This window comes from Nothobranchius furzeri, chromosome 1, assembly GCF_043380555.1.
Source record: "Nothobranchius furzeri strain GRZ-AD chromosome 1, NfurGRZ-RIMD1, whole genome shotgun sequence".
NCBI classification, from domain to species: Eukaryota; Metazoa; Chordata; class Actinopteri; order Cyprinodontiformes; family Nothobranchiidae; genus Nothobranchius; species Nothobranchius furzeri.
The window spans coordinates 28066601-28089700 of record NC_091741.1 but is presented as its reverse complement, the minus strand read 5'-3'; the positions used below and the strand labels follow the sequence as shown (position 1 = coordinate 28089700).

The following is a 23100-nucleotide window of genomic DNA, read 5'->3' as shown; positions in this document are numbered from 1 at the left end:
CTTTTGGAGGACTCCACACAGCTGTCAGATGGCTCAGCCTGGGGAAAATGCTGAAGAGGGTTTGGGACTTGAAAGCAGAGATTCGAGAGTTTTGCGAGAGGAAAGGCAAAGACATTCCAGAGCTCTCAGATGAGGATTAGATGGCAGATTTTGCATTTGCTGTTGATGTGACTGCACTGATGAATGAACTGAACACCAGACTGCAAGGCAAGGGCCTTTTTGTTAATGAAATGCACAGCCTCGTGAAGGCCTTCATGAGAAAGCTGCAGTTTCTTTCAAGTCAACTGGAGAGCAACACTCTCACTCACATGCACACCCTGAACGAAGTCACACCATCAGCTGATCACCTCAGCAGGTACTCATCCATGTTAGGAGCATTACATGGTGAGTTTTCAAGGCGTTTTGAAGATCTCAGAACAATTGAGGATGAAATGCACATGATTTCCTCTCCCTTTACCTGCAGTGTGGATAACGCACCCAGTGATGTGCAGCTGGAACTCACTGACCTGCAGTCTGATGCAGTACTGGCAGAGCACTTTAAGTCAGGATCTCTGCTGGATTTCTACTCTTCTCTTAAGGAGGAGAACTTTCCAAACCTGAGGAGACATGCTCAGAAGATGGTGGTTCTCTTCGGCTCTACCTACATTTGTGAACAAGCATTTTCAATGATTAAGTTTACAAAATCCAGGTATAAATCCTCTCTCACTGATGATCATTTGTCAGCTGTGCTTCGCATCTCCACCTCAGACATTCAACCTGACTCTGATGCACTCGTTAAAGCCCAGCAGAGACTAGATTTCTCTCACTGAATAAGAAAAAAATCGCTTAAAAACACAAAATAAGGTGTTTGGACCACAAATGTAGGCAATTAGCAGTGAACTGGGACACTTTTTTTTAAACTTCTTTCTCAAGATCACAGTTCAGTGATTTTATTTTACAGACAATACTGTGTGTCTGTAGAATGCTAAGAACCTCTTTCCAATATTTGAAACTCAAAATGTGTTTTGGAGTGAATGTGAATGAAACTGTTAACTAATATAAGTCACAAATGTTTAACAAAAACCAAATACGCACGCTTTGTTTACCTTGGGAAATTTGAATAAATCACATTTTTGTAAGCCAGCCTCACTTTTTCCTTTTTGCTCATTTATAACATATAGTCTACTCTTACCACCTTGAAAAAACAATGGTATTTACTGCTTTTTATAAAGAAATACCATTAATATTATGCATAATTGACTTCAGCCTTTTGGCCTGGCCCTCCACAATATTTTCTGTTTCTCATGTGGCCCCATGGAAAAAATAATTGCCCACCCCTGCTTTAGACAGTAGTTTGGGGGGTTTGAGATTATAAAAGTCTAATACCCTTGGTGGTGTTTGTAATTCTATTTTATTGAGCTTAAATTTTTGTTTGACTACAGATTTAATTTGGTGATATTCTAAAAAGCTATTCTTATCTATTCCAAATTGGGAGACTATTCTATTAAATGGGATGAAGTCCAATCCTTCATATATGTGTTCCAGGTATAGGATTCCTTTGTTTCTCCAGTCCGGAAGGTTCATTATTTTATTATTTTGAAAAATGTCAGGATTGTTCCAGATAGGTGTGCGTCTGCATGGTACTAGTGAAGACTCTGTCATTTTAAGATACTCCCACCATGCTGTCAGAGAGGTGCTGATACTAACACTTTTGAAGCCTTCATGTTTTCTTATGCTTGAGCTAATAAATGGTAAGTCTGAAAGCTTTATCGTATTGCAAAGTGTCTGTTCTATGTCTAACCAGGACTCATCTAGTGGGTTATCTTGCAACCATCTTGGTATTTGGTCGTTCGTCCTGACACGTGCAGCTGTATAATGTTTGTAGCCAGTTTATGAAGTTCCCAAAACCAAATTTATGTAAAGTTGCAAATAAGAACTTCCAGTTAATTCTATCAAAAGCCTTTTCTGCATCTAGAGATAATATACTAGTTTCTATGTCTCTACTGTAAAAGAAATCTATCAAATTAAGTAATCTATGTGAGTTAGTGGATGACTGTCTACCCTTGATGAAACCAGTTTGGTCAGGGTGTATTATGAAGGGGTTACCTTCTCTAATCTTTTTGCCAGGGCTTTACAAATTATTTTGAGATCAACATTAATAAGGGAAATTGGGCGATAGCTGGTAGGAAATGCAGGGTCTTTGCCTGGTTTTAACAAGAGACTAATATTGGGTGAATTCATGTTTGGCTGTAATCTGCCGCTCTCTTCGATTTCCCTCACCATTCTGAAAAATATTGGAGCCAGAATGATCCAGAATTCTTTGTAGAACTCAGCTGGAAACCCGTCTGGACCAGGAGCTTTCCTATTCGTCATGGATTTAAGGGCTTCCTGGAGCTCTGCTGATGTTAGTGGCGAGTCCAGGACTGTAACTTGGCTGTCTGATAATTAAGGAAGTGTTATCCTGTCAAGGAACTCATTGATCTCGTTATCTGATGGGTTTATCTGTGGTGAGTACAAAGTTTGGTAAAAGTCTCTGAAAGTGTTGTTTATGCTTTCAGGGTCATAAACTATATTCCCGGTTGAGTCTTTAACAGCAGATATGGTAGTTTTCTCTTTATTTATTTTTTAATTAGCTAGCTAAAAATTGACCTGATTTATTGCTATGTTCAAAAATTTCTATTCGTTGTCTTTGTGCTAAAAATTGTGTTTTTGACAATAATTTCATGAAGTTCTAATTTAGCTTTACGTAATTTGCTCAGTAACTCTTATTCTGTGGATGCCTCTAAAGAATTAATGATTTATTCTAACTCCTGAATACGTTTGTTTTCCGTTTTTTTCTTATGCAATGAGAAAGAGATTATTTTACCTCTCATAACTGCCTTTCCTGCCTCCCAGAGAATAGATACTGATGTTCCAGGCAGGTCATTATGTTCTAAATATAAAGCCCACTCCTTTTAAAAAAATTCTATAAAACCTTCATCTTTAAGCAGTGATGTATTAAACCTCCAGTTTTTGTTTGGTGGGATTGTCTTCTTGTTTACCAGAGTTAAAGAAACCGGAGCATGGTCGCTGACAGCTATGGGATGTATCTCAGTGTCTGAAATGTCAGCCAACAATGAGCTGCTGACTAGAAAATAATCCAAACATGAATGAGAGTGATAGGCTTGTGAAAAAAAACCTGTATTCTCTACAGTTAGGATGAAAAGACCGCCATGCATCACAAAGCCCATAATCACTCATGTACTGTTTAACTATGTTAGTGGATTGCCAATTGCGCTGAGTCCCAGCTGTACTGAGCCTGTCTCTTAAAGGGTCCATCCAAAAATTAAAATCGCCTCCAAGTATAAGTGGACAGTCCAAGTGTTCGGAGAGTACAGAGAAAAAATTATGAAAGAATGAAGGGTCATCAATATTTGGACAGTATATGCTGACAATACATAAGCTTTGGTTCTGTACCGATATTTTAACATTATAAATCTACCCTCTGGATCGGAAACTGTGTCCAATACTGCGAAATTGATGTTTTTGTGTATTAAAATAGCTACACCCCTTTGCCTAGAGTTATAGCAGGCAGAGAACATGCTGGGAAACTCAGGTGTTTTAAGTTCATCTGCGGATGTGGCAGATCTATGAGTCTCTTGTAATAATATTACGTCTGCTTGCACTCTCTTTAGCTGATCAAAAATCTTTTTTTTTAATTTAAAAAAAAAAGATAAAAAATCTTTAATCTTTTCTCTATGGAGCCAGCTCCATGTACATTCCATGAGACAAACCTTAGTGTACCCATAGATTTGTGTGTGAGTAGCTAAAATATGACGCCTTCATGTGAATAAGATGGAATAAGTAACTAAATGTATAAAATAGTATGTTAATAAATAACAGAAAAGTAAATAATAATAATAATAATAATAAAGATCCAACAGTGTTTGTGGTTGTATTATTTGATGCATAAATTATGATATTGTGCTGTGGATTTAATATATATATATGTGTGTGTGTGTGTGTGTGTGTGTGTGTGCGTGTGCGTGTGTGTGTGTGTGTATATGTGTACGTGTGTGCTGAGTCTGACGCAGTGTTGGAAAGTTGTGTGGTTGTGCCATACAGGTGTAAAGGTACAGAAGCAGGTAAAGAGAGGAAAGGAAAGAATTATACAGGTTAAAGAAGAAGAAAGAACTAAAAAGAAAAGGTGATAGGGGTGTGAGGTGGTGATGAACAGGTGATCTCATCATCTAGAAAACGGATTTAGCAGCTGTTTAATCCTGACGTGCTCAAACCCAGTGAATCCTGAAAAGAATAGTAAATGTCTGACCTGATGTTGGGCTAATACAGCCAGTCTGTCACTCCTCGCTCCTTGTAAAGTTTATTGTCCACATAAAGCTTATTCACCGAGATATAAGCCCTCTTTCCATCCTGGATAAACTTTTTTGCGCATCGGAAAGAGGACTCGGCGCAGATCCAGGATTTCCTTAAGGAACTGGTCATTTACGCTGAAGTCTTTTCCTTTGAGCTCTCTTCCGTGACTTTTAACAAGATCCTTCTGCTTAAAATGTTCAAATTAAGCCACGATGGGACGGGGTCTTCTGCTGTCCACTCTTTTAGCTCCAAGGCAATGTACCCGGTGAAAGGTTTTTTACCGTTTCTTTGGGTATCTTCATTTGGATCTGGTGAAAGTTTTTTATTGTTTGCTCGCAGTTCTCCGCCCCTCCCATCTGGTCCGGCAGGCCTGCGAACACCAAATTATCCCTCATGCTACGGGCCTGAAGGTCCCAAACCGTCTCCTTCAGAGTTTTGTTGTCCTGGGCGATCCGCGTCATTCCCTCTTCCAGGGAAGAAACGAACTCCCGCAGAGACGCGTTCTCAGCAGTGAGCCGCTCAACCTGCTCCTGACTGAACTCCAGAGATGTTCGGAGGTTCTGAAACTCCTGGTGTAGAACCTCAAGCAGATGAAGTCGCCCCTCAAATCCCAGAAGCCGTTTATCTATAGAATCTAATAATTCTAATACGTCCTTCCGGGGAGATGAGGCCTCAGGCCAGGTGCATCGCAAGATTTTCAAAATTGTGGGGGATGTTGTCTGTGCCTAAAATAATTTGATGTTATTCCTCTTGTTAGTTTAATTTCCATAATAGCGGAGCAGGTGCGAATTTTAGACGTGTCACGCATTTCTCCGTTTTAAACATGTTTATACTGTTCAGAATACAAATCCAGGCTCTGTCTCGTTAGATTGGTGCGACTAAAGTTTGTACTGAATAAAACTTTACATTAAACCATGTTGGAAAAAAAAGGATCTGATTAAATCGTTTCCCCCTCATTTACAGTCACAAAGCACAGCGCAGTGCGCATGGCTCTGGGGTTAATCAAGTTTAATTGTTTCTCTTTGCAACAATCTTCACAAGAAGGCAAAACAGTTAAATGGCAGGTTACAGATATTTACATTTGACTGTTTATTTTGACGGATAAACTCAAGGATGTTGGTTGTTTTGAAAGAATTACCCCGACGCACACTGATGCGCGCACAGATGAGCTGACATTTTACTCGTTACGCACATCGCGGAGGTAACTAAATCAGTCAAGAAATGATTCCCATCAGAACATCAGAGCTTTATACTAGACACTGTGTTCAGCGCGGCTCGGAGCGCCCACGGTGGACAGTGAGCTGAAGATCTGTAGAGGGGTTTGCAGCGCAGTGCAGAACTACAGCGCATGCGATAAGATTTCCTCCCACTGGAACGGTCTGGAAACCCGGTCACTCTGAGGGATGTGTCACTTGGAAAAATGTTTGCTGATTATGAAACTTTGGCTGAATAGCGCTTGTTCCCGTCTCCAATATGGAGACGCCTGACGCATCCAGTCTGAGGCAGAATAGCCTCTTCAGCTCAGAAAGAACCTGTAGAGACATTTGATCACTCACAAAGTTTATGTGGAGCAGAAGCGGTCGGGCCACGGCAGGTGAAATGTTCCTTGTAGGGATGAGCCGGATACTCATTTCAGACGAGTATCCGGTACGGATAAAGCATTTTTGACGAGTACGAACATGAAACGAGTAAAACTCGTAAATATCTGTAATCATGCTGAAGGAAAATCCTCATTGGGTAACTGACTGTCTTCATGCTCTGTGATTGGCCAGCCACATAGAGCGCCCGCCCCTCCCTACACACAAAACTCTGCAGCCGGGAACTCAGTCCGTCCGGCCCATCCACGCACACACACAGACAGTAACGGATCTCTCTGTGCTTGCTTCACTGTTTACGTTTCTTCAGTACTCTCTATGTTTTCTTCAGTTTGCTTCTTTTTAAAGTTACTTTAAAGTTATTTAAAGTGACTTTTTTCATAACGTACTTGGTGCATTTGACAAGTCAGAGCTGAAAACGGCTTGTGCTGCGTTAGTCAGTGTCTCTGCTCCGGTCGGTTATTTTTTCCTCTCTCTCTCTCTCTCTCTCTCTCTCCTCTTCCTCTGGATCCACTCCCTCTTTCCTATTCACTCTCTCTCTTTCTTTACATTTTTTAATCCCAATTGTCTATTTTTTGCACATTTTAAATACATTTTAATCATTTTCTAAATTCTTTTTTTTATTTTACATGTTTTGTTTTTGTGTGAACCGGCACAAGTCTTACTTTATAGATTATTTTCATGTTCATTTTACGGAAAAACAATGTTTTGTAGTGATGGGATTAATGGCTCTTTCATGGGAGCCGTTCATTAGTTGGTCGTTTACCTCACACAGCCGTTCAAATGACTGGCTCATTTGAACGAAGTGAAGCCAAGAGAACGGGGGGTGGGGGGTGGGGGGGTGGGGGTCATTTAGCCTTGGCCCCCAAAATGTCTTGAAACAGCCCTGGGTGTGTGACCGAGTTTTGAAGGTGGTCTGAATTGTATCAGATGTATAAATATTACATGTGTATAACTTATTGTTTTATACAGGTAAAAACGTGCAGTGGAGATAAATCTACACTGAAAAAAGAGAATAGTTTAATCAACCTAATTGAATTGCTTCAATTGGTTACGAGCAATTTAATTAAGTTTATCCAACTTAAATTATTCTAATTGTACTAATGATTTAAGTTGGATGAACTTAATTAAATTGCTTGTTACCGATTGAAGCAATTTTTTTTAAGTTGGATCAACTTTTTCTTTTTACAGTGTACCTACATTTTACTTTTCAACACTTTGTTTAGTTTTCTTGTTTTTATTTAACTATTTCCTGTCCTGTCTGTCTCTCTTCTTCCTGCATCTCCTCTAAACTCTCCAGAAAATCTGCTGCCTGGATTCTTACTTTTTCACCTCATCAGTTACTTCTGAGCAGATCAAAGGGATCTCCTGACCGCAAAGCGGAGAGCGCGTTTCGATGCTGCGTCAGTGAGGTGAAATCACCGCAGCACAGGTGATGAGCTCCGCAGTAGCAGAGCGCTTCAGGCACAAATAAGACAGAAAGCAGAGAACATGTGCGGACATGAATGATTTTTTGGTTGCGCCACTTTGAGAATGGACCGTGCGCTGGAAGCAGCTGCATGGAGCGCTGCGCAAGAACGATCATCGCTGTGCCTCTCTCTGTGCTCTCTGCTAAAATGAGTCTATAAATGATGTAATATAGGTAGAACACTTTTTTCCGGCTGCCCTGGATGTGTAGGATATCCAGCTCCCCCATAATTCAATCCCTGCTCCTGGATGAAAAGCAGTACATTTTCATCAAGAACCCCCAGTCCGGACGCCCCGGACAGAGAGTGAAAAGTGGACATGTCCGCGGAAAAGAGGACGTACGGTCGCCCTAGTTTAATATAGAGTGGGAGATTACAGATACAGTGTTTTGCTCGTGCTCTTGCTGCCCTGGGCCCTTTAGAGTTTGTGGGCCCTGGGCAATTGCCCAGTTGCCCATGTGGTTAATCCGGCCTTGCCATCTCAGCATGCAAATTAGCCACGGCGCTTTAAATACGTTTACGAATTTTATTTATTTTTAAGTAGTTTGAAAAACGAGAAATACTGTGACTTTTTTATTCAATGTTTCTCTTCTTCAATATGCAGTTTAAATGAAGCTGGCCATCTTTAAAAAAAATCAAAGTCGTGATTAAAGTAATAGAAAAATTGTGATATTCTATTTTTGCCAGAGCCCTATTTCTTGAATCTCATTCTTTCGGTCCCAACCCAAAGCTCGTGACCATTGATAAGGGTAGGAACGCAGAACGTCCGGTCGCCTTCCGGCTCAGCTGTCTCTTCACCACGATAGACCGGTACAACGCCCGCATCATTGCAGACGCAGCACCAATCCACCTGTTGACCTTCCAAATATTTTATCAACTTTCTAATTATAATGAAGTCAACAGTGGTGATCTCGCTGAAATCTAATTGGACCTTTTCATGGTGAACCTTGTAATTCAGTGTCTTTGCTTCAGAGTGAAAGAGACCACCCGTGAAATCTTTTGTAACTGTGATTTAATTTCCTTTTTCCTGATCAAATTTCTGAAATCCTCATAAAACCACGAGGACAGGTCATATCAAGATCATTTACATGCACTGTCTGAGTTTATTCATCTGTTTTTGGCAAAGAAAAAAGAAAAGCCTGATTAAAGGGCCCAACTGTGCCTGCCTTTTGCTCTGAACCCAACCATTCTGGCGACATTTTGTAGTTGAAAGTAATACCAGATGAAAACAACCATGGATTTGTAGTCCTGTTTTTCAGACTTCGATCTAAATGAAGAGGATAATTTTGACCAGATGTTTCTGGTTGTTCTCATCTTATTTCTAAGGAACGGGGAAGTATGCAGCTGCTCTGAGTTTTTCGTGCTGCTCAAGCATTTCTTCCAGCGACTGGTGCCAGCCCTATCAGGAATAAATAGCTTTCTTTTGTTGTTTTATTACCGTTATGTACAAGAGTGTCTGTGATGGTCAGCTCATCAGTTTTGGAAGTTATATCATTTAGAAATACTTAACAATAGATTACCATGAAACTTCTTTCATGCATCGAGTTCATGCTAATATGAGAAAGATGTTCAAATATGTCAAAAACCGAAAGTATGGCAATATGGTTTTCGCCAGGAAATCAAGAAAACAATCTTTTATATAGCGAGCACAAATAAGAGAGCACAAATCCTAACAGCATATTAAAGAGACAATGTGTAGTTTTTAACATTAATATCCATCAAAATGTTGTTGAAAATGAATGAAATGATGCCCGGTTGTTGAAAAATATTCACGGCTTATGCAACCATAAAAATCAGGTCTAAAATACATGGGAACGGGTCTAAATTTCTGGGCAACTCCATATTAGGTGTCATGTTTCCTTCTACAGGAGCCCATGAGGACAACATGCATTTTCTGATTTATAAAAAAGGGTTACAAAACTTTCATAATTCTTAAATGTTGTTGTTTTACACATTTACCTCTCCACTCATTGCCAGTGATGAAAGGGAGTCTGATGTGATTGTTAGTTTGCTAAAGTTTGCACTCCCCAGGGCCTTTTGACCCTAATGGGCATCCATTGGTAAGGTCTTACTCAAACACAAAAATACTGCTTGCTTGCAACGATTTAGGTATCTACTGCCCCCTATCGCCAGGAAAAATACACACTGTCACTTTAATCTGAACAACGTTTAATCTTACAGCACTTTGAGTTGCACTTGCTGTATGAAAAGTGCTTAATTAATTTGACTTGATTTGATGTATCTCTGTCTACTTCCCAAAAGAGAAGCCATCATTTTGTCATTTAGAATTGAATGGTTTGTTTTAAACTGCAAAAACAATTTTTTAGAAAAAAATAAATCTCTAAAAAAAGGAGCAGGATAAGAACCATGTGATTCTATGAACGTCACCATCTATAAATATATTCGGGGGGGGGGGGGGGGGGATTATTTTTTTTTTTAGGAGGGAACATGTCTCATTGGATTACACAGAGGGAGTGGGAATTAAAACTTGTACTGGAGCCAACCACTAGCGGGTGGTGGTTGTTATGGGTCAGCTTAAATGTCTTAATAAGGGTCAAATCCATGTTTAATTCACTACTTGTTACCAAGCAACTCATGTTTTGAAGAGACAAACCATGAGGTCAAAGTGTGTCCAGATGTTTTAACACGGAAAAGTCCTGCCCACTCACCTGCACACAAACATGGTGTTTAACCATTAAATAACTAAATACAACAAAAGACATTAGAAAAACTAATATTTGAACCATAAAACTGAAATGAAACATTATTCTGACGTGCCATCATCAATGTGATCTTTGCCCACCTTCAGAAAGCTGGTGGCCTGCACCGGATGCAGCAGGCAGACACGCAGCTTGCTTCCTCTGTACGACATCTCCATCATATCAAACGCCAGCGCCTCAGGGACTGCCAGCACCACGGCAACCAGCCAGATCAGAGTGACCTCCACCGCCTTCCACAGAGGGATCCCCATCCCCTTCACCCTGCTCCATGATGTCACTGCATGGTAGCTGGTAAAGGGGTTTAAACATAAACAGGTGCTACAGATGGCCGTGTGTGTGTGTGTGTGTGTGTGTGTGTGTGTGTGTGTGCTCACCGGTCAATGCTGAGAGCACACAGGCTGAGGACAGTGATTCCTACTGAGGCTTTCTGGATAAACGGCATCAACTTGCAGATGTAGACTCCAAAGGGCCAGTCCTCGGCAATTAGCTGCCGGACAAAATCATAACAAGAGGAAAATGAATTTTATGAAAGAAGATGTCAAAGTGCCACATGTCAAACATACCGACAGACTTGCTGGGTCTTGTTTCTTTTTTTTTGTGTGTCTTTGTTCTGAAATGAATTTGGTCAACGAAAGCTGCAGCTACCTCAGTCTGAGATAAAGACTCAGTTATATTTATAGTAAAATTTTTCAATTGTGCCTTGATTTCCTCCTCCTCATCTCCAATCAGTGTCTCGTAAGTGGCTGACTCTCCATCCAGCTTACTCGCCTCACTCGTCCTCCTGCTTCTTTTTTTGGTTCATCTACAACTCATTAGTTTATCTAATGACAGAGCAAGGCCTGACCCTGCATCAACAATGGTGTTGGATATCGTTATACACCAACAGGCAGACATATTAAGGTCTCCTTGGGAACTTTATGGTCGAAGTGAAAGCACTTGAGGAAGTTATTATTCCACTGTAAAAAACAAACAAAAAAAAAACAACAGATTTTACGGTAAAATGCAGGCAGCTGGGGTTGCCCGAATGGTATCGTGAAATTACGGGCAAAACTTTTTTCGTTTACGGTAAGGTGGTTTTATGGTTAAAATGGTACTGAAGTTGTTATTTTACTGTTTTTACTTGAGAAAATGAAACAAAACATTAGTGATGTGACGTTCACGAACGAATCAAATCTTTTGAATGGGTTTTCAAAGTGAATGATGAGAGCCGAGTCCCTGTAGAGAGCCGTTCATCTTGTCTTCTGGTAACAAACCTCCCCGGAAGTCGGTAAAGCGCACCCGCTCAAACCCCACCTACTACTGTGACGGACGTAGGAGGAACCCTAACCAAGCCCGTGCACCCTCACGGACACCGCAGGAACACATTGCTCTTAATCCCCCCCCCCCCCCCCCCCATTCTCTTGGCTTCACTTCGTTCAAAGGAGCCAGTCTTTTGAACGGCTGTGTGAAGTAAACGACCAGCTAATGAACGGCTCCCCTGAAAGAGCCATTAATCCCATCACTACAAAACATTGTTTTCCCGTAAAATGAACATGAAAATAATCTACAGGTGCTGGCCAGTAAATTAGAATATCATCAAAAGGTTGAAAATATTTCAGTAATTCCATTCAAAACGTGAAACTTGTACATTATATTCATGCAATGCACACAGACCAATGTATTTCCAATGTTCATTACATTTAAATTTGATATTCATAAGTGACAACTAATGAAAACTCCAAATTTGGTATCTCAAAAAATTAGAATATTCTGAAAAGGCTGAATATAGAAGACACCTGCTGCCACTCTAATCAGCTGATTTACTCAAAACACCTGCAAAGGCCTTTAAAAGGTCCCTCAGTCTTGTTTTGAAGGCACCACAATCATGGGGAAGACTTCTGACTTAACAGCTGTCCAAAAGACAATCATTGACACCTTGCACAAGGAGGGCAAGACACAAAAGGTGATTGCTAAAGAAGCTGGCTGTTCGCAGAGCTCTGTGTCCAAGCACATTAACAGACAGGCGAAGGGACGGAAAAAATGTGGTAGAAAAAAGTGTACAAGCTCTAGGGATAACCGCACCCTGCAGAGAATTGTGACGACAAACCCATTCAAAAATGTGGGGGAGATCCACAAAGAGTGGACTGCAGCTGGAGTCAGCGCTTCAAGAATCACCACGAGGAGACTCATGAAAGACATGGGATTCAGGTGTCGCATTCCGTGTGTCAAGCCACTCTTGAACAAGAAACAGCGCAAGAAGCTTCTCGCCTGGGCCAAGGACAAAAAGGACTGGACTGATGCTGAGTGGTCCAAAGTTATGTTTTCTGATGAAAGCAAGTTCTGCATTTCCTTTGGAAATCAAGGACCCAGAGTCTGGAGGAAGAGCGGAGAAGCACAGAATCCACGTTGCATGAGGTCCAGTGTAAAGTTTCCACCGTCAGTGATGGTGTGGGGTGCCATGTCATCTGCCGGTGTTGGCCCACTCTGTTTCCTGAGGTCCAGGGTCAATGCAGCCGTCTACCAGGAAGTTTTAGAGCACTTCATGCTTCCTGCTGCTGACCAACTTTATGGGGATGCAGACTTCACCTTTCAACAGGACTTGGCACCTGCACACAGTGCCAAAACCACCAGCACCTGGTTCAAGGACCATGGTATCCCTGTCCTTGATTGGCCAGCAAACTCGCCTGACCTTAACCCCATAGAAAATCTATGGGGTATTGTGAAGCGGAGGATGCAATACGCTAGACCCAACAATGCAGAGGAGCTGAAGACGACTATCAGAGCAACCTGGGCTCTCATAACACCTGAGCAGTGCCACAGACTGATCGAGTCCATGCCACGCCGCATTACTGCAGTTATTGAGGCAAAAGGAGCCCCGACTAAGTATTGAGTGCTATACATGCACATTCTTTTCATGTTCATTCTTTTCAGTTGGCCAACATTAGAGAAACAAACATTTTTTCATTGGCCTTTAGAATATTCTAATTTTCTGAGATACCAGATTTGATGTTTTCATTGGTTGTCACCTATAAATATCAAAATTAAACGTAATAAACATCGGAAATACATTGGTCTGTGTGCATTGCATGAATATAATGTACAAGTTTCACGTTTTGAATGGAATTACTGAAATATTTTCAACCTTTTGATGATATTCTAATTTACTGGCCAGCACCTGTATAAAGTAAAACTTGTGCCGCTTCACAAAAACAAAACATGTAAAATAGAAAAAAATAATTTAGAAAATGATTAAAATGTATTTAAAATGTGCAAAAAATAGACAATTGGGATTAAAAAATGTAAAGAAAGAGAGAGAGTGAATAGGAAAGAGGGAGTGGATCCAGAGGAAGAGGAGAGAGAGAGGAAAAAACACCCGACCGGAGCGGAGGCACTGACTAACGCAGCACGAGCCGTTTTCAGCTCTGACTTGTCAAATGCACCACGTACATGAAAATAATCTCTAAAGTAAAACTTGTGCCACTAAAAACTCAATTGAAAGGGTTTTCCTCATTACATAAAATCACCTTTCCCTGTTCAACCTAAACAAAAAACAATTAACATCAGTTAAGGTCATGACCGGTTATCATAGCTTTGCCCACTTCGTTGCTGTTCACGTCTTTCAACTGCACTTGTGTAAAGTTGTAGCAGTCAAAAGCCTTGTAATGACATCAGTATTAAACAGCAGAACAGCCTTCACGAGCATTCACGAGTCAGGTCAAGAACAGACACGTCCCTCCGACTAACAGTTCAGCTAGACCTCACATAAATGCCGCTAAGCACACTGGGAAACAGGAAGTAAACTTCTTCTGCAAATACCAGCAATTAAAAGCTGTATTTTAGTCACAAAAAAAATGTAAAAATCATATCGTTTTTGGGAAAGTTTCTGTGAAAAAAACAATGCAAGAGTGCTTTACAGTAGAACTATGTATTTTTTAAAAGAAAATTTGTAAAAATTACAGTTTTCATCAGTTAATTTATTTACGACAACATCACATAAAATCAACCGTTTTAAAAAGTTTCATAGTTGACGTGTTTTTCCTGTCATGGTTTAACGATTTATCACAGTTAAATAGACGGCAATTTTTTTACAGTGTGGCATCACCACTTTTTTGACAGCTTTTATGTTGGTTGGAAGCTGAAAAGTTTGCAAACCTCCAGAATTATGCATTCATCGGTTGTTTACCAATGCAAATCTAATCATCAGCATCAAAATGCATCACTTTTGATGCATCCAAAGATAAAATCCTGCATGAACGACCTAATGCTTCTACCCAAATAAACATGTGGTACAGAACTGATGATTGTGTAAAGGTTTATAAAATAACACACTGCTGTGATGATGAGATTGGAGCTGTTTCAAGATATCAGCATGACTGCTCAGACTAGCTGTTAGCGCATCAATCCAGTGAATTGTATTGTTATTTTTCTAAACTGAGGCCATTCAGGAAGCTTTCTAAAACAGATAAAATGTAAACTTACTACATTTATGCAGAAAAACATTAGAAATAGACCAAATATCCTAATTAAAAGTGGATTTTTAAAAACAAAATTTCATCACTGCTAGCTGCAGAAAAAGATTATGTAAAATGAGACTGATGTGGCTGACTGGTTAGCGAGCGTGACTCTCACCCAGAAGTCTGGGGATCAAATCCCACCTGGGCCTTGGTTTCTCCACTTTGCCACGCAAAAATCAGCTAATTAGAATTTAATTGATCAGGGCAGTATTTATTTAAACTAATGTTAATAGAATAGAATAGAATAGAATAGAATAGAATAGACAGTTGGGAAATTCACTTATCATGAGTTTCAGGATGTTTTTATTCACAGATCCAACAGACTTCATCTGATCTCAGATAACTTCAGGTCTCCGTGAACACAGAAAACAGACAGCAGTGCTAAATCTGCTCACCTTATACACATTAATAGGAATAGCGATGACGATATAAAGCAGGTCTCCCAGCGCCAGGCTGCCAATCAGAACATTGGGCCCATTCCTCATGCACTTGTTCCTGTAAATGATCCTGAGCAGCGTGGAGTTGCCGATGATCCCCACCACAAAGATCAGGCAGGATATGATGGTGTTCACATACTTGAAGGCGTGCTTGATCTCTGTTTGCTTTAAACACATGGGGGGAGGGCTCCGTGGACGAGTGGGCTGTGAAGGGGAAGAGGGGATGGATGCGTTGCTCTTGGATGGTTCTGAAGCTTCAGGCATGCTCTGGGAGTCCCGGACGAACCTGGCAGCTCCAGCCTCCTGGACCACCAGGAGACACAGCAGCACGACGGACCTCATCGTCACACGTAGCCGCACTAAGAGGTGGTTTGAAGCTGCTGAAGCTTGTATGTGCTGCAGGAAAAGAAGATTCATGATTAATAAAAGCTGCATAAACAGCCTAAAATCCTAGACAGACAGTAGCCAAAGCAAAATGATTTAGCTTTGCATATCAGTCTAGCTATGTTCCACAGCAGGTTTACCATTGCCCTGACCGGTATTGTATGTCAACCACAGCGTTCTTAACAGTTAAGATGATGGGATGATGTAACAGAGTGTACCAACTAAGATCGCGGTGGCTTGTTTGAAACAGCTTTGGCATCAACTTTGGACTATTTAGACCTGGGCTTTTCTTTGAGTCAAGAGCAGATTCAGTTCAATTCAATTCATTTCAATTCAATAATACTTTATTAATCCCAGAGGGAAATTAGAGTTTCAGTACACACAATTCTGAGGTCAGACATACATACAAAAACACATGACAAGAATTGGTGACTGCGGTCATTCGCAACCCGAGTTGCGCTACTGTAATAGATCAAGAGGGTGTATATGAGGATAGAGTCAGGGGGAGGGGAAAAAAGGCACTTCAGAGTTACCCTCCACAGAGAGGGCAGCTTTGCTATGCAAAAAAACACCTCAGACAGATATGCAACAGACTTCAGACATTACACAACGTAAGTGTCCACTAGGTGGGGAGGTAGGGTAGGACTGTCCTCACTTCGGTGCGTGTAGCCGCGGAGCAGCTCTCATCACCTCCATCTGGACAGGGGATGGAGGTAATGGGTTAGAGAGCACAGTGACTCCTAGATACGGTTCCACGGCCTTCACCGGTCACAGTCCCGCCCAAGCTGGGATTGGGGGAAGAGTTACCATAGCAACAGCCACATTCCACATTTCTTCTGAGGGGGGAGTTTTTACTTCAGCCTCACAGGCTCATGGGCACCAGATTCAGATAAGGATTGTTTTGGGACAGACAGAGATAATTTCCTCTCTGCCTTAGAGTTCTCTTGGTCTTCAACCCCTCTAGATCCAATAATGGTGTTATCAATCTATCCCAATCCGTGCTGATCCGTCCGCAACTCTGTCCTTGATGGAATCCACCCTCTGGGTCAGAGTCTGAATCTCAGCCAAAGTTCCAAGCTTACGACTCGTCTTGACAATTATATCAGTTTGTGTTTTCATAGCGTGATGCATCCTATCCCTGATCTCCGGCACTGAGCCAGTATTCCTCAAAAGCTCGTTAATTTTCTGGTATGCCAGGTAACCGCTCAGGCCAAACAGCAGAAATCTCGACACCAAAACGACGAATATCCAAACGTCTTCAGAATCCTCTACAGACAGGTGAGAGAGGCATATCAGGTTCCACTGTTAATGATATGCCCAGTTGACTCTGTCCCAGAGGGGCATCCGGGAGCCTCTAGTTCTTATCGTTGAAAACATTTTGTCAGTGACGTTGAGAGACCAACTGACCAGATTCATTTTTAATAATTTTCAGTTTTCAGAAAAAATGCAGAAAGCACCGTGCACAGACAGGACAAAGAGCCTTGGGATAAGAGAGGGAGGGAGAGGAGAAAAAAGTGTCTGTACTCTCCAAGAGCCGGAAGAAGAAAAAGATAGACACACACACACACACACACACACACACACTATATAAATATAAATAAATATATATATCCTATACATGTATATATCATAGGTCTGTTACTCTTACCCCCTATTTCCACTACCTCCGCTCCGCCATGAACGCCGGAGCAAAATCGGTCCCGTTGTAGTCAATCAGAGCAATTCCACTACTGCGGCCGTGCTCCGGCAGTGTGGCTCAGTGCGCCGCCCTCTGTTCCGGCGTCTGGCAAAAATAGAATCGATCCTATTTTCGCCGGACGCCGGAGCACCTCCGCAGTAAATGGACAGAAATCACAACGGCCCAACAGGAAAAGGAGCAAGCACAACTTCCGTTTTTCACAATAAATCAATAAACAAAAGGCATTTTTTGTTTCATATGCACAGGTTTAACAACTTTTAACAACTATCAATGGCGGCTGAAGTTTAAATGCACAAAAGTAAGCCATAAATACAGTTTCTACTATCAAAGTAGTCACACTTTGTTGATCCAAACACTGCTGATCTCTCAACACAAATGATGGGCAGATTAAACAGTTCATTTCGATGCTTCTCCCACACAACGGGTGTTTGGATCTAACTTCCGCGTTTATTGCTCAGACTGTATCGCAAGATCTCGAAAATCCCGCGCATGCTTGTTTCCCCACCTCAGGTCTCCGCACCGGAGCGGAGCCGTTGTAGAGCGGGTATCAGTAAAAATTGAGTTCGGAAGCGAGCGGCTGCGGAAGGCGGGGGCGGACCGGAGCGGAGCGGAGGGAGTGGAATTTTGGGGTTAAATCTGACATTAAAGGTGTACTATGTTAGAATGACACCTTGTGGTCAAGTTTGTTTACTGCAGCTTCTTTTGAAAATACACAGAGACTTTCCCATCCCTGTTACCCCTGTTGCCCGCCACAGATCAGTGCATAGAAGATTCTAGGGTAACGCTTCCTTTTACAGTCCCCTAATTACTAAGTACTTAAATGGTAATTACATAGTAAGTTACAGTGTATTATTGTTTCTGAGTTCTCAAACAGCTATTACCATGTAACTCAGGTTAAATTCTAGTTTTTATTTTAGTAATCCTTCCCAGTAAATACTGCTTTACATAATAATTACACTTTATTACATTTATGCACATTAATTACACAATAATACTTTAACTTACTATGTAGTTACCATGTAAGTACTTAGTAATTAGGGGGCTGTAAAGGGAAGCATTACCGATTCTAGATGTTGAGCAAAGATGAGTCATTAACAGTAAGTTCATGAGTAGATGAGTAAATTTCAATGTACGTTGTTGGCAATTGAAAAAGTAACTTGAGATTTTTTAGAGACGACTATTTGTTGCCAATTCAACTTTAGCATTGTTAGCTCAGCTTTAGCTTCTAGCCTTCTTTACCCAATATCAGTGATTTTATTTATTTGTTTGTCCAGGAAAAACTAAAACTTGATTAAAAATCTCATCTACAAGAGTGTCTTGCAGCTGCTCAATCAGCAACATTGTGATGGGAATAGTGGTGTTTAAAACAACAGCGTTACTAACGGAAGTTAGGTTTTTCATTATCGAGTAATCTAATTAATACCCTCTTCTTTTATCACAATGCCGTTTCCGTCACTGATAAGAAAATTGCCTGCGTTACTATTGTAGCGTCCAGCAATGGTCAGTTTAGGTACAGCCTGACCTTTCACCATCTATTCAACATCTGGTCAGAAAGGAGACACAACATTTCTTGTGTTTAAATCTGTCTGCTTCACACCAGCTGGGATTCAGACTCTGCTAGTCTGAAAGAACAATAACAATAACTTACTTCCCCCCAAGGTCTCATCTGTCTGCCTCCAGAAGGAAGAAGAACACCAGTTTGAATTAATAGCTCAATTCAAGAATGATTATAATAAATCATTGTGAACTTGTATGACTTTTAATCTAGATAATCATTAAAAATTTGTTTATTACTACTTATAATAATCATAGTTTAATGAAATGCTTCATTAATCTGTGCTCACTGAATGGATGTTGTGTTTGTCTACTAGACTGCAATGTGTTCAACATGTTTTGACGACAAGGTCATCACACCTGCACATCCACAATAACAAGTACGGTTAAGACTGCAACACATGGCGTGTTTCCTTTACCAGTCAGGACTTCCATATCAAAGAAGGCGTGTTTCTGAGTTGCCTTGGTAAAACATCTCTCAAACCTGTCAGCCTCTGATTGGCTGTGAATAAAATGACATCAATTCTTTAAAACCAAATGACTTTGAGTAATTTGCCAGTTCTAGAGAAAGCTTCAGACCGGCCATCTTTAGCAGATCTCTTTAACAGTCAAAGATTTTGACACGTCGTCAAAACTTTTTGCACCTACAAAGCTGAGACAGCAAATAGTTCCTGCAGAACAAAGCTGATATTGTTCAACTCCTTAAGAGTTATTCCTGAGGCGCAAGCTGATTCCAACCTGTGCTGCCTGGTGACATCTTCTGGACTGGAGAAGTGGGTGCTTGCGGTCAATCTACCGGACCTGGGTGCCCCGAGGTTAACCTACCTCTCTGACCTCCGGATCCATGACGAGGGTCATCAGAAGGGTGAGGTAGAACACAGAGAGATTGCGTCTGAATGTGCTTCTGAAGATAACATCATAGTTTAGAGCAGGGATTCCCAAAGTGTGGTGCGCGCACCCCTGGGGGTGCGCGAGCTGCCGCTAGGGGGTGCGCGAGGTGAAAAGTGTAATGGCTGCGGAGCTCAGAGAAGTCTGTCATATGTCACCAATAGCGTAGAAACTCATTTGTGGGTGGGCCAAAGAAAAAGTAAGTGGGCACAATAAATGTAATTGAAAACAAGTATATTTTTGTGAGCGTCCTCCACATGTGCCCTAGCTTCATAATAACAATGCGCCGAGCTTCAGCACTCTGGCCTGCGCACGCAGATATGTTCCGTATTTGATCATTTTTAACGGTGTTGGAGGAATCTGAAGGTGGCGAATCACTCTGGCAGATTGTAATTAACACCTGTCTCATGCAGGTGTTCTGACATTGTAAACCTCACACACAGAACATTGTGGATGTAACTAAATAACAAGAAATGATTCCCATTCAGGCTATTGACAGCGCGCTGAAGATCTGAAGTTCAGAGTGCGTCTGTCAGAGGTCAGACGCGTTCCGGCTGAACCACGGCTCACGGGTGCACAAGTGAGCACATCTGGGCTGGGCAGAAGTCATTTTACAACATTGGTTTAAATAGCGCGAGACGCGGTGACTTGAGCGGCTGTGCCGCGCGCGCACACACACACAGATTCAATAAGCGCACACGCTGCTTTAACTCCGGCGCGCCGTCAGACTGAAGGCAGAAATGAACGCTGCCTCCACCGTGATAAAAACTTTTAAGAGGTTATTTTTCATTCAAGGTCAAATTAAGATATCAGCTTCTGGGATGAGTCGGGTCCGCTCCAGCCAGTGACTCCTCATGAACCTGACCACATCTCACGTTACTGCAGCATGTGTTATTCCAGTCCGCATGACAGCGGATCGCAGATTCAGCCACACCATAAAACAGCAATAAGTCGGTCTGAGGTAAAAGTGAACATCATGGCTATATCTTGTCCCCTATAGACATTTGATTACGCACAAGTAGGTGATCAGCTCAGGTTTACGCAGAGCAGACGGAAGGAGAGCGCTCTGGCCGCACAGGTTAAACGTTCCTACTTTAAGAAAACCGTTAAATTGCATTGTTTATGTGCTACCTGGGCACTCTAAATGTTTATTTAAAATTAAATCAAAGGAAATTGTAATGGTATCAAATGTTTATTAATTACTATTTAAAAAATGAAAGTGATGGGGAAAAAGGTCGATCATATTTTTTTAACCCTGTCTGTTTAGCTTGACATCTGATATATATATATATATATATATATATATATATATATATATATATATATATATATATATGCGTCGACATGGTCGGGACATAGAAGGGGGTGCGCGGCTAAATAAGTTTGGGAACCACTGGTTTAGAGCAAACTAAATTCTTTTTTAATCCGGAGACGCCGCTCTCCGAGACTCGGAAGTTCTGAACAACACCTCATTTACACATAGGTTCCTACATCACCTTTAGCTCCACCCATTCACGGTAAATGCTTAGTTCACTTGTCATGTTATAACTGTAATAAAATCATTTCTCACTATTATAGACCGGACTCTTTTCTGAATCAAAACAAAGTGTGTATAATTACTTAATAAAGCAAAAATCCTAGAATCTTCTGATATTTACATTAAAGATCAAGCAAGGTCATATTGTATATTTATACAGAATATCAAATAATACATTTGCCTCTGCTACACTATAAACCAGCAGCTCGGTGTGCTGAAGCTGTTATCATCTGATCAGGAGCTAAAGGAGCAGATGTTTTCATCCAAGCGCATCACTGCTAGTGAGGAACGAGGAAGACGTCATGAATAGTCTACGGCTGCAGACCCGAAGACCTGCGATTTCCGCGGTCTGTGGGTCTGCAGTCGTACCCCTCTTGACATGACAGGGGAACTTCCCGAAGATCCGCTGACACATCAGTTCATTAATTCCTCGTCATGATCATTTATCTTCCTAGATCATCTAGCTGGAACCTGGTCGTTCCTTTAGTCCCGCTGTAACAGTGATTGTATCAGTCTCAAACGTCATGGCTGCTCAGGTGTTATCAGAACTACCTGTGTGTGTTTACCACCCAGCTTCAGCTCTTCTGTGTTTGGGTCTGACCCAAGTTAGTATATTTAAGTCCTCCATCACATTTATGCCTTTTAGTGTCATTTTTAAGGATTTTTGTTACGCTGTTACTGGATTTTGAGAAATAGAAATGCTGATGAAAATGGTGCAAAACTGGAAGTAGAATACTGTTAAAAATGACATTTATTTGAGTAATTCAGCTACCCAGATAAACAATTAAAAGCCCAGGGAACACATTTTTGTTGATTGGAGTCCTATTTCATATCACACAGTGACGTTTGAATAATTTAGATTAATGTAATGTTTCCTGTCTGTAGTTCTTCCTGTTAGGAGCCCATTTATTTCAACTGTATAGTTTTATAATAAACAATTTGAAATACATTTTTATTTTTTTCTAGTGTATTTAGTCACTTAGATTGTAGTATTTTAGTAATTTATAGTAAATTAAATAAGTTCTATTAAGAGGTGAGGCCATTTTTCCTGTACATTTTTTATGAAAAAAGTAACGAAATACTTACTTTTGTCGGTAATTGTTTACTTTTATAATCTTGTAACTCAACAACAAACTGAGTTACTTTTTGACAAAGTAAATAAAAACTATAACTAATTACTTTTTTAAAGTAACATTGCTTAAAACACAAGGGGGGAGGGCTCCATGGACGAGCCGGCTGTGAAGGGGAAGAGAAGAAGAAGAAGAAGAAGAAGACGAAAACATAATTTCTATAGCGCCTCTCAAGATAAAAATCACGAGGCGTTTCACAAAAACAAAACATTTAAAAATATAAAAAAGCATTTAGAAAATGTTTAAAAATATATTTAAAATTAGCAAAAATAGACAATTGTGATTAAAAAAAATGTTAAGAGAGAGTGAACAGGAAAGAGGGAAATCAGTGGATCCTGAGGAAGGTGGAATAGGTGGGGAGAGCAGAATAAAGAGAGAGAGGTGAAGAAGGTCATACAAAAGCTTGAACAGGTGAGTCTTCAGCTGCTTTTTAAAGGAGACCACTGAGTCCACTGATCTCAGGCTCAGGGGGAGAGAGGTCCAGAGTCTGGGGGCCACAGCAGCAGATGATCTGTCGCCTTTGACCTTTAGCATGGTGCTGCACAACCAGTAGGCTTTGATCACTGGACCTCAGGGACCTGCTGGAGGTGTAGGGACTAAGAAGATCACCAATGTAAGATGGTGCTTGTCCATGTAAGGCCCTATAGACCAGAACCAGAATCTTGAAATGAACCCTGAAGTTGACTGGCAGCCAGTGAAGCTGGAGGAGAAGCGGGGTGATGTGGGTGTGTTTGGAGGACTTGGTCAGAAGCCGAGCACAGGCGTTCTGAACCACCTGTAGACGGTTCAGGGAGGTTCTGCTCAGACACGTGAAAAGAGAGTTACAGTAGTCTAAGCGTGAGGAGATGAAGGTGTGGAGAACTGT

General features: G+C 41.1%; 1 protein-coding gene across 1 annotated transcript in view; it reads right to left on the bottom strand.

The window, feature by feature from the left end:
- LOC107375731 (endothelin receptor type B) overlaps positions 1–23100 on the bottom strand; it is a 40051-nt gene that overhangs the window by 5162 nt on the left and 11789 nt on the right. The window contains exons 2-4 of the mRNA XM_015944474.3: positions 15002–15439; positions 10488–10600; positions 10197–10401 (exon numbers count right to left, since the gene is read on the bottom strand). Of these exons, the coding sequence (XP_015799960.3) occupies positions 10197–10401; positions 10488–10600; positions 15002–15385 (702 nt within the window). The 5' untranslated portion in view covers positions 15386–15439. The remainder of the gene's footprint in view (positions 1–10196; positions 10402–10487; positions 10601–15001; positions 15440–23100) is intronic.